This window comes from Bradysia coprophila, unplaced genomic scaffold (genome assembly GCF_014529535.1).
Source record: "Bradysia coprophila strain Holo2 unplaced genomic scaffold, BU_Bcop_v1 contig_297, whole genome shotgun sequence".
NCBI classification, from domain to species: Eukaryota; Metazoa; Arthropoda; class Insecta; order Diptera; family Sciaridae; genus Bradysia; species Bradysia coprophila.
Genome location: NW_023503555.1, coordinates 1,936,764 through 1,949,610, shown reverse-complemented (window position 1 = coordinate 1,949,610; position 12,847 = coordinate 1,936,764). Strand labels below are relative to the sequence as shown.

The following is a 12,847-nucleotide window of genomic DNA, read 5'->3' as shown; positions in this document are numbered from 1 at the left end:
CCGTGATTGATGAATAAGGCTAGGGAAAGAAAATGATATATTTGGTATGGGGTTCTGCTTCTTCAAGATGAAGCCTCCCAAAACACTAATCTGACTTGATCCAATCGTATGGCTGATGCCCATTGATACGCGAGCGTTGTCATTTTGAAAATCGAGGCGGGCTTAGAAATGTGGTTCGCTTACAACTCTCAAAATGACTTAGGTCTCTGCAACCAATTAAACATTAAACCGAAAGGCCTATTTGCCTAACTTATTGGTTCAAATTCCATTATTTTACATGCCGGCGCACGGTAAAGTGCATATTACATCACTGTTTGAAGCAAGGTGCTTACCAGATGTAACATTACTATTATTGAGTGAAACAAAGGTTGGTTTGACGTGAAATATAATTTACACTTGCAGAAAGCTCTACCACGACAATTTACCACGACTGTACACAACAGAATCAATTCATATTATCCTACACTCATACCAATCAGCATACCACCCAAAAAACCCCTTTCAGCACACCGTCGATAGAATTCTTCCAACGAAAACCAATCCATAAAAGTTCTTCGGCATTTGTCCATCGTACTTTCGCGATCGAATCCGATCATCCCATTTTCGCTTATTATTTCGACAATTATCAAACCGGTGCCGATGATAGCAGCTGATGATCTAGCCAATTTTATGCCAATGTATCCGGCGATGCCACCGATTAAAGCGTTTAAGACAATTTCGCCCGCTGATGCTCCCACATATCTTTCGATATATTCTTGAATTTCATCAAGAAAATTTGGAGAGGTCATGTGATCGGATCGGGTTCTGAGTTCACCTTTAACTTAACGAGGTAGATTTTTATTCTTCTACTTCTGCGGGAATTTATTATTGTCACAAAATGACGGACGTTGAATGTTGTTATACATTGCCTGCTGAAATTGGATTTATTTAACAACCTCACCGAACGAAATATGGAAGGATGAACCATGTAGTTACAATGTGGAATAAACGAAAAGAATTATTTGGAGCCTATGGAGGCTGACCAGAATAATTTTCGAATCTACTACTTATTTTGATCGAAGTATTTTCAACAACTTGTTTACAAAATCTTTTGCTTCATTTGTTTTAACAAACTCTTTCTATATATAAAACAGACCAAGCTAGAACTTATTTTAAAGTCTACCATCAAATTCGATAACAGATGAAGATCTGACGAATATCGGAATATTGAAGACCCTATTTCTTCATTGTTACTTATTTGAAAAATGACTTTGAATGAGGTCAAAAAATTACCTTATAGAGAACCAAGGGAATTGTGGGGAAATGTGTCGAATATTAATCGGTCTGTAGGCTTAGGCACAGATTTTTTGCAGATCATTTAACAAAAGAGCAATTTGATAATGGACGAGGTAAGTATTTAATGGATCAACTTTAAAAATAGGAGTCGCACAGAGAACAGGCAAATACGAACCAACAGTTTTAAATGATGGGAAATTCTTTTATTTCTTCTCTTCTATCAACAGCAGTTCAACTTTAACGGATTGGTAACACACCCTGCTCAACCAATCGCATTATTTGGAAAACACGATCGTACAACAGAGTTCTAACGTCAATAGCCCAAACGAAGTCCAAATGATTGAACAACGGATCTGGTACCAAGAATTTTCCAATCACGTTCGGTAGTCCTTGATGCAATTCCTCCACATCAACTGGTTCAGCTAGCCAGTCGTTGGCTGAATAATGCAGAGCAACCGGGGCTCGAATGTTTCTTAGGTTGTACGCTGGTGGATTGATACTGCCGTATGTCCATAAGTTTGAGACCATTCCCCAATCGTATTGACGGAAGCGTCTTGATCGGACACCTTGACCGTAGTGGATCAACTGATTTGCTGAAGCTCCAGCAGGTGTGTGACCGAGCATAACTGGAATCATTGTCTGAAATACGAGAGATTTTGTGTGGGTCTTCATGGAAGGCGAACATCGTGGACTTTCTACAAAGTTACCGTATTTGTTTGGGCAGAATTGAATCCAGCAATCAAGAAAAGAACATTGTAACACAGTGCTTGTGTCCATGCCTAAGTAATTGCAAACAAAAAATCAGTTTGGTCAATCAGCGTTTCATCATTAAAATTGCAATACCTCATCACGACACGCAGCTTGACCGCCAAGTGCTAATAATTCGCTAGTCGGTAAGAATTCGTAGATGCCAAGAACGCTAGTAGCAGTCTGACGAAACGAAAAATAAAATTTGAAAATAAGGGAAAGCCCTTTGAGCCCTCAGATTCTTACATCCAAAGTGTTTAGGAACAATGAGGCAGCTCGAACGAATGGACTTCTCAAGTTCGACATGAAAGCGACTGGGGCAAGAGCTTGCATACTTAAAATCTTGTCATTGTACGCAGGTCGTTCAGAGGCCATGACAAAGAACGATGTTGTTCCCTGTGAATGACCGATGTAATGAAGTTTTTCATATCCAGTTTGTGCCAAAACGTAGTCGATCATAGCTGGCAAGTCAGTTGTACCAATCTGTAGAAATTCGAAGGGCAATATTTAGGGGCACGGCCTTGCAGATCTTTTTAAAGGGACACGAACCTCATGCCATGAAAATTCCCAGAAACGTCTACGGTCAGAGCGACGACCATCGGGATCGAAAGTAACATGATTCCTTGAATAGTCAACAGTCAATGAATTAATGAATTCGGTGGACTATATAGGGGAACATTACCTTGAATATCTGTTACCGCGAGCATTACCCATCCAGACATCGTATCCCATATCAGCCAAAAGGTACGCTAAAATTATTTGACTTACAACAGGCTACAACTAGCTAAAGATCATGTCCCATACCCAATCCATTGCCTGGTCGCATAATGACCCAAGTACTGGACGAATCAAGAAGTCCGTGCATCAGAAAAACTGGCTGTCTACCTTCTGCAGTAGTGTTGTGAGGGCTAAATGGAATTCGGTGCATTTCCAACAAATAACCGTCACTCGTGCGTACAGTATGCCGTTCAGCTGGATATCCATGTTTGCGGATAAGTTCTGGCTGTTTAGCGAGCATTACATTAACCAACTCATGCAGGTAATCAATTTCCACCAAAAATTACTCACCACCAACAAGAAAGCATCCTCAATCAAATCGGGATTAATGGATTGTGTGTTCACTCCCATTTCTTGCATTTCTTCCAACGTATCGATGTAATGTAGTCCCATATGGTCCTTTGGCGAGTCAATCGGAATATTCAAGTTATCCTCGAAGTCATCGCTCTGTTGGATGTTCGTTAGAATTTCCTGGAAATTTTGATCAATTTCGACAATTGGCACTTTGAAGTCATCACCATCGGCAGGACGTCTGACATGTTTCAGTCCACATTTTGGCGATGGCGTTGCGCAGACCGATGAGGTCAACGCAACCAAAACGATTGCTAACAATTTCATTTCCTTATTTTGAGCTATATTGCTACCAACTAACTAACTGGTCGATTTACATTTTTGACCATTATATACCTGGGCAGCTTATCATTTTGGTACTTAATTAACTTAATGGTTCAATGTCGAATCAACAGTTTGCGATCGATATACATGTCCGCAGTAATCAGCTAGAATATCAGACGTAAACTTTTACCACCAATACCAAATTAAAATAATTTTCCTTTTGTTCGAGCTGGTGTTGATGGTGAGACTAGATACTGATGTATATCGTGTTTTTTTTTACATTTTAATCTTAATGAGGATGTTAACACGTTCATTATACACCGGACAAAGCTTATCAATGTTTGAGTGTAATTCTGGGAAACACACTTAATTTAATGACTAACCTTTCCTGATTTCTCTATGACGCGGTAAGATTATTAGTTGAAAAAAAATGAAGCAAAATTCTACCATCATGCAAATGGATCTGGTTCAGAAGGCCATTACTTGTGTTTAATTGGTAACAACACGGCAGTTTTTTTCGCTGTGGGGTATCCGAGTGGTGTATTCAGTCTCAATTAATAGCTTTAAAAACACGTTATAAGACTGATGAACACGTTATAAGTTTCACTGAGACTGATGATGGTGTGTGAATTGTGGCCGTGAGTCCCCTTTTATAGTGTTTTGGAGTCAACTGTTTTCAAAGAATATTTCCAATAGGACATAAAGTAGAACTATTCTAAACTAATTCATTTAGTTTATTAGGTATACACTAACTGCCCTAATAAACTTCAGTTGCTACTGGGAAAGGACTGGCTACCAAAAGACGCTTAAACTTAGTAAAGTGAAGACGTGTCACTATATCAATTCCATGTAAGATTTAGCCCATATGTCAAAGCTGGCCTGTCTACCAAAAGGAGCTCCTCTGAGGAAAAGGCGCTCCTCTGAGGAAAAGGCGCTAGAAGAGAAGGCACAAAAAAGCTAAAAGTTAAATTGACAAATACAAATATTTTAGAGATAGGAGCAATCTGCCTAAAATCTACTCTACATCGGACGTAAAATTATCAATAATTTTGTTTCAATTCAATTTTTTCATTTTATATTCATTGAAAATCCATGAATTGTCGTCGATGGGTTGTCATCAAGTGTTGAACAGGCCATTGATAGCATAAAGATCCCTGAACGATCCGATGCCTTTATGCAAGACATGGTTCGATTTTCGATTTTATTCGAAGCTGAGCAGCAGAAGTCACCTAAACGACGAGATCCAGACAGGCCAGCACATATCTTCAAAAGAGACTATGGAATAACGTCGTTCAGGCGAAAGTAAGCAATTGGCCAGCACTTCATCCATCCATACCTAATAGATCCGTTTTTCAGCCGTGTCCTCATAGACAAAACAATCCAAGAATGTGAGAAACTGGCGGACAGACAATCGATTTCGTCAATACCTGTGCCTGTGACATCCCTTCGACAAGCACATTCTGGTCGCAAAATGTGAACCATTTCCGTTCATTCCACAGTGGATGCGTACGATCGAATACTTCCCCGGGAGGGTTTAGTGACGAACGTTTGATAACAAAGCTAACAATTATTCCGGGTCGGTTATGGGAATGTGCGCTTTGAAATAAGAGCAGTTCTTACCGTTCTGCTCGAGGTTTCCTATTCATATATTCAACAGTATCCACGACCGGCAACCCATGACTTTCTGCAGCAGTTACTGCACCGGTGTCTTGAACTGTTGGTATTCCTTGTCCAGCTACCAACCAGTGCTTTTTAAACATAAAGTCACCATGTTGCCTGAACAGTGCACTGGTTATCCGCATATTTTAGGGATTTTCTCACACAGAATTGGAGAAATTACCACACAACCTCACGAAAATATCATTTGACGTTTGTGGAATAGTTATTTTCCTAACAAGGTAGATATGAAGGTATTTTCTCGCACTAGATGTCGATTCTCGACCCGAGGCGAAGCCGAGGTCGAGAAGACATCGTGTGCGAGAAAATACCGGCATATCTACCGTGTTAGGAACAACGTTTTTTGCAACAGATGACGGAAATCAACTCTTTCTAAGCGAAATGATTAATTTATTTGGAACATTTTGTCGTTTTATAATAATTTTCACTTGAACCACAACTCGACCATAATGTGATATAATCATTTTACACTATTCCGACCGCAGCAATCTTTTATTTTATGCTGACGGCGTTGTAGCTGCGACAACGTCGTTTTATTTCAGTGTAAATCAAACGACGCGAGGTGTGAGTCATGGCGGACAGCAACAGCGAAAATAATCAAATAATAATTGATGCAGATATTGCATTCAGCGATGAATCGGAATGCTCAGATATTGAGCGGTCGGCCGCAGAGGCTATTGAAAAAACTTTGCCGAAAAAATCCAAATTGAATTATGAAAAGGTGTACAAAAAGTTTTGTGGTTGGTGTGAAGAAAAAAGAGTGAAAGTCATTTCAGAAAACGTGATGTTGTGTTTGGAGCGACACACAGGACATTGTTTTCGACGGAGTTCAGCTACATTGTTGGCTGATGCTGGTGCGGATCTTTATGTCATTAAACGACAGTTTGGTTGGCGATCGGACAAAGTTGCAGCCGGATATGTGCAGTCATCTGCAACAAGCAAACGCAAAATTTCTGCACAAATTTTCGGAGGTGTACCTTTTCAACGTTCTTCGTCGAGCAATGCGATGAGTGCTATTCCATCTACAAGCAACACCGCTATTCCATCTACAAGCAACACCGCTATTCCATCTACAAGCACCACCGCTATTCCATCTGCAAGCAACACCGTTTTTCCGTCTACAAGCACCACCGCTATTCCATCTGCAAGCAACACCGTTTTTCCATCTACAAGTACCACTTCTCATGACGTTGTCGCTAATTTGGGTGATTCAGCTCCCAAAGAAATTAATCTCAACATCACCGGTTTAAGTGACGGTATTTCGGCTGCGCTCATCGAAAATATTGATCGAGAGGATGCACATGGTGCTAGTTTCGCTTCAAAACAAATTCGGATGATTGGAACTGCATCCGATTCCGATACGACCGGCAATACCAGCCGTACAATGTCACAATCAATTACAATAATTGAGGGCGCATCTGCTGGTGCAGATTCTTCGGATGCTCCTGAAACGCCTGTCCTTCCAAATTTTACAAAATCTGAATTCAACAATTGTACATTCAATTTTTATCGTACGTTTCACGGCAAGCCTTTTTAAGGATCATTTACTTAACTTTCGCCTGTTAATTTTGTAATATTCGAGATATTATAATGCAATAATGGAATTTCATTAAATGAATGGATATTGAAACTGACTTGTCGACTACTCTTATTGCCTTGTTCCATTGATCAATGTTCACAAAAACAGTGCGAGAAAAATTTTTTCTCGCACATCTGTCGGGCGACAAACTCTTTTCTCGCACATCTGTCGCATTGTTAAAAAAAGTGGACTCTTATGCTATCGACTACTACGCTAGAAAGAGTTGATTTCCGTCATTTAGTTGCAAAAAGAAAATTATATTGTGTCATTGACGTGAAAATGTACTAAAACACCGATGTACTTCTTGATTGGCGCGATCATTTGAACGTTTCTGTAAACCAATCAAATGGCATTTTTAGGATTTTTTCTTCCAGCACATTTTTACCGGTGTCAGTCTTAATAGAATAGTTACATTAGACTTGCAACTTCGAAAGGATAGCTAAGGCAACCAATCTAGCGCATCTTTCTTCGCTGTTTCGGAAATGGTTCTTCTGAATTTGATTTATACAGCGGCATCACGATTGAAAAATTGTCTGCTGCGGCGCTGCGAAAAGTGAACTTTCTCATGTCTGATTTGGGTGACGTATGTATGGTCGTTTCTCGCTGATTTACTTTTCATCACAAGTGACTGCATTTCATCGCAAATATGCAGCCAAGTAAATACCATCTGCTGTAAATAACTATCTCAAATGGTGGGATTTCCAATGAGACATCAAAAGCAACAAACTCCTTTCGTCGTTTATACAGCAAACAACGAACAGAGTATCAAACTCTTGCCTTACCCAAGGGTATTCATGTGAAGTGAAAAAAATAATAAGAAGAGAAGACAGACGATGTTTCGAACTCGGGATTCAGTGGCGGTCTGAGGTCGATGTTGGACTAAAACTATCTCGTCCACTTTTACTTCTATATATTCAATGAAGAGCATAACCTGAAATGAATCCATTCTGATCCATTCTGTTACTCATACACTTTTCTCAAACAGAGCACTGCAACACAAGCGAAGAACTAAAAATATTTCATTATTTTCGTCGTACTGATCTGAAGAGGCGTTTGATCACGACAGAGTAAATTTAACCAGGCAGGAGCGCTGGTTTGATTAGGGACCTGAACAATCTAGTAGCCCTATATTTTTTGCGAATTAAATTTTTCAATTTATGTCAGTGTTCATTCGAGTTCATTTTCATACAGTGTATTAGGTCCCTTATTTGACGTTTCGAAAATGAATCGCTCCTGCCAGGTTTACTTTTACTCTGCCGTGGTTTGATGCAGTATTTATTCAGCAGATGGAGTACAGCTTCAATCATAAATTAATAATTACGATTCGTTTAAGTCTATATTCAAGTTCTACTACAGACGCAAACTCCATCCGATGAATAATGATGATTAGTTTGAGTCTATTTTCAAGTTCTACTTATTTTCAGATCTTCCATTATACCAATTACACAATATAGATGGTGAGAAAATGTTGCGTTCCGGGTTGCACGACGAATTCCAGCTCAAAGACAACTGGAAGTTGTTTCAGATTCCCATCTGATGAGCAAAGAAAAGAAGAATGGATAAAAGCAATCGCTAGAGACGATACATTCACCACCGAGTACTCTGGTGTATGTATTTTACATTTCGAGAGAAAATATATCGTAATAAACTTGGACTCCAATTGGAAACACCGTGGTTGATGAAGGATGCGATTCCACGGATATTTAATTTTGCAGTGGACGGTTCGTTTGTGAGAACAACCGTAATGGGGGGTTCTTGTAAGTTCCAGCTTCGGTCGAATGAAAGAGGTTAATAACCTTATACCTTCAAAAGATCTATTAGGCATTGATTTGGAACGCTACGTGAAGGACTTTAGCAACAGTCTTCAATCAATTGGTAATTAGAATTTAAAGATTCGTAATTATTGAAAGTCTTATATGCTAATTTCGCTTTAACCCTCTTCTTCAACTTTAGGATTGATTGTTCTATCGGTGATAGTCATTGCTTGCTCCGGATGGATCGTATCGTTTTGAAAATCCGTCGTACAAGGGGCGGACGATTCATCTCATTTATGACTCAATTCACGTTTTCAAGAATATACGGAACAATTGGCTGAATCTGAAGGATGTAGATAAAAGTTTTTTTTATCCAAGCTTCTTCGACTTAACGACCATTCAACAAGCGACATTCAAAGATATTCGTGATCTGTATGACTCTGAGAAGCATAAAATGATAAAAAAAAGCTCCGAAGTTAAATTTGAGATCTCTGTATCCAACTAAGTTTGATAGGCAAAGAGTGTCGCTTCTGTTGAACGTTTTTCATCCAACCACAATAGCTGCAAGTAAGTAAGTACTTAATGTGTGGTTCACGATCATGAACAATCGGTCCGTGGTTAAAGGAACAAAAGAAAGAAATCGGTGGACAGAACCAATAAAGTCTTCAGATGTGTATCAAGTTGAATTTTTAAAAAAATTTGTCGAGTGGTTAAGAGCTTGGAGTAATATTACAAAAGAAGTACATGTCGGCGGATTGACCAATGACACATCGACTCCAACAACTGTTTGCAGCAGTGGCATTATTCAGATCACGGCAGAGTAAAAGTAACCCAGGCAGGAGCGCTTGTTTGACTAGGGACCCGAATAATCTAGTAGCCGTATGTTTTTTGCGAATTAAATTTTTCAACTTATGTCAGTGTTCATTTGAGTTCATTTTCATACAGTGTATTAGGTCCCTCATTTGACGTAGGCAGGAGCGCTTGTTTGACTAGGGACCCGAATAATCTAGTAGCCGTATGTTTTTTGCGAATTAAATTTTTCAACTTATGTCAGTGTTCATTTGAGTTCATTTTCACACAGTGTATTAGGTCCCTCATTTGACGTTTCAATAATGAACCGCTCCTGCCAGGTTTACTTTTACTCTGCCGTGTTCAGATCATATTTGAATAATTTATGTCAGACAAACGATCTCGAACTACGTTTTGAACGTTACCGCGGACTTAGTGGATGCAATTATAATGTATCAGTGAAACAAATTTTCGAATCAGAGAAGAAATTGAGACTAAGAAGTCTAATTTCGAATAACCCACATGAATTGAAGCGCAGCAAAAGTAGTATCACCCATTCAAAGACTACCTACATGTATCTCAGATTTTACAGATTTAATCAACAAAAAACATCTATTTGCCAAAATGTGCGTGTCAGCCACCTTCGTGATCAACTCAGAAGTGTCTTAACCTGTTCTTTCAGAACCTTGTGCTGACTTCCATAAGGTTGAGTGGGAAGGTAAGGTCTAAAATTGCAAGGCTGTAAACTTTGGGAAACTCACGCGAAAAGATTCTCAAATTTGACAATTTCATGATGAATTATGTTTTGTGTGTTCCTGCGTATCTAATAAAATGGCGGTCTGCGTCACAACAGTCATCATGCCCGCACGTTAGTTAGCGGGCGTGACGCAAGTCCACTACCAAAAATGTTTTAACAAATTTTTTTTTGAGGACGGCGGAGCATATTTACAGCAACTTTTTGACTTCTCCCCCTTAACTCCAACGACTCTCAAACTAGGATATCTGGAATCTTGGAATCCATACGAGTTCAACGAGCTATCACACGTTACTGCAGCTTCAAAATTGGCCGAGATATTGAACTTCGAAATATTGATGTTTGTTTGAAAATAAGCAAAATTTCGTATTTTCAGATAACTCAAATTGTCTACGTTAGTTAGTTAGTTAGTTAGTTCCTATGAAAAAGGACGATTTCGTAACTTCTAAACGTTTCTTACGATTTTCCTGAAATTTTGGTTATAGGTCAATCTCGGGCCCTAGATCAAAATAAGATTTTAAAAAATGTGGGTATGCAAGCGTTTTTGGGAGCTAGGACTCCCGGAAGTTTCCATACAATGCCATATAACAGCGTGTGTTGTGTGTGTGTGTGTGAAAAGAAATAATTTTTTTTCAGCTAGTAATTATGAATTATGATTGGTAAATGTTGGAAAAAGTGTTTTGATGGATTTGGGTTATTTTCGATATAATTGTAGTGTTCCGAGGTTGGTTCCTAAATTTTGGGATGAGAGATGATTCCTCTGGCACTACCTAAGTTCCATTGGATTTTTCGATGGATTTGGGTTATTTTCGATATAAGTGAGGTGTTCCGAGGTTGGTTCCTAAATTTTGGGATGACAGATGATTCCTCTGGCACTTCCTAACTTCCATTGGATTTTTCGATGGATTTGGGTTATTTTCGATATAAGTGAGGTGTTCCGAGGTTGGTTCCTAAATTTTGGGATGAGAGATGATTCCTCTGGCACTACCTAGCTTCCATCTGATTTTTCGATGGATTTGGGTTATTTTCGATATAAGTGAGGTGTTCCGAGGTTGGTTCCTAAATTTTGGGATGACAGATGATTCCTCTGGCACTTCCTAACTTTCATTGGATTTTTCGATGGATTTGGGTTATTTTCGATATAAGTGAGGTGTTCCGAGGTTGGTTCCTAAATTTTGGGATGACAGATGATTCCTCTGGCACTTCCTAACTTCCATCGGATTTTTCGATGGATTGTGGTTATTTTCGATATAAGTGGGGTGTTCCGAGGTTGGTTCCTAAATTTTGGAATGACAGATGATTTCTCTGGCATTTCCTAACTTCCATCGTATTTTTCGATGGATTTGGGTTATTTCCGATATAGGTGAGGTGTTCCAAGGTTGGCTCCTAAATTTTGGGATGAGAGATGATTCCTCTGGCACTTCCTAACTTGCATCGGATTTTTCGATGAATTTGGGATATTTTCAATATAAGTAAGGTGTTCCAAGGTTGGTTCCTAAATTTTGGGATGAAAGATGATTCCTCTGGCACTTCCAAACTTCCATCGGATTTTTTGTTGGATTTCAGCTGTTGTCGACATGAGTTGCTTACAAAACTAGTTACCCTTACACCTAAACTTCCAAAAGAACTGATATCCGCCAAAAAACCCTAAAGGGTAAAAGTGTGACGCAAGTCCTTGTTTCTACTTACAAAATAACTGATATCGCTGAGGGTGACGCATTTTTCGCCTCAACGCAAAAGTGTTATCAACAAAAAATTGAACCAAAAAATTTAAGATAGAAAATTTTAGAAAAAAATTGCGTCACAAGTGGTAGATGTTGAGGAAAATAGTTCAAATAGAGAAAATAATGTCCTGAATCATCTGCCACTTGTGACGCAATTTTTTTCTAAAATTTTCTATCTTAAATTTTTTGGTTCAATTTTTTGTTGATAACACTTTTGCGTTGAGGCGAAAAATGCGTCACCCTCAGCGATATCAGTTATTTTGTAAGTAGAAACAAGGACTTGCGTCACACTTTTACCCTTTAGGGTTTTTTGGCGGATATATATATAACATGCCAAAGGTACAAAACTTTATTTTACCTGGAAAATATACTAATTCCAGGGGTGGCGCCATCTAATATGCAAAATTACTTCTCTTGATCAAGTGATGCAAAACAAACAGAGCAAAAATACTCTTCCCTTTCCCATGGCTCGCGTGAAGCGAATAAAAAGACAAAAATCCTGTTTCGACCTCCGGATCCAGTGGCGGTCAGAGGTTAGCGTGGTCTAACCATCTTCAGTCGTTTCCACTGGTCCGTTACACGAGACAGCCGTAAATTTTCGAATTGAACAAGTTTTTTGAAAATTTACAATAAACGTTTTGCCATCTTCTGATGGAAAATTCGAAGCTTAGCGGAGAGCTACTATGAAAATTTACCCAAAAAACGTAGCCCAACGAAGAGAAAATTCATTCAACTTTCAAAAATCATTCACCTTCAGTCAAACAACAACACAATCATCAGATAAATCTATTCAAATAGCATTAATCTGACCTTAATCCGTTCATTCGTCCATCTGCACTTTGAATTACCATGCCCTTGGGATTAATTTAACACTTGGAACTGATTTAACAATTGGAACTGATTTAACACATTTTTACACATATAACATGCCAAAGGTACAAAACTTTAACTGAAGATGGTTAGACCACGCTAACCTCTGACCGCCACTGGATCCGGAGGTCGAAACAGGATTTTTGTCTTTTTATTCGCTTCACGCGAGCCATGGGAAAGGGAAGAGTATTTTTGCTCTGTTTGTTTTGCATCACTTGATCAAGAGAAGTAATTTTGCATATTAGATGGCGCCACCCCTGGAATTCCAGGTAAAATAAAGTTTTGT

The 12,847-nt window shown here is 39.0% G+C and overlaps 1 protein-coding gene across 1 annotated transcript; it reads right to left on the bottom strand.

Annotated features, from left to right (window-relative positions):
* Positions 1-1,456: 1,456 nt before the first annotated feature.
* Positions 1,457-3,446, bottom strand: LOC119078821 (lipase 3-like). The gene is made up of 8 exons (XM_037186526.1): positions 3,091-3,446; positions 2,827-3,025; positions 2,705-2,771; positions 2,572-2,644; positions 2,269-2,505; positions 2,119-2,205; positions 1,983-2,054; positions 1,457-1,914 (listed from the first exon to the last, which is right to left on the bottom strand). The coding sequence occupies exons 1-8, from the start codon at positions 3,415-3,417 to the stop codon at positions 1,513-1,515; spliced, it is 1,464 nt and encodes a 487-aa protein (XP_037042421.1). The 5' UTR covers positions 3,418-3,446; the 3' UTR covers positions 1,457-1,512.
* Positions 3,447-12,847: the final 9,401 nt, after the last annotated feature.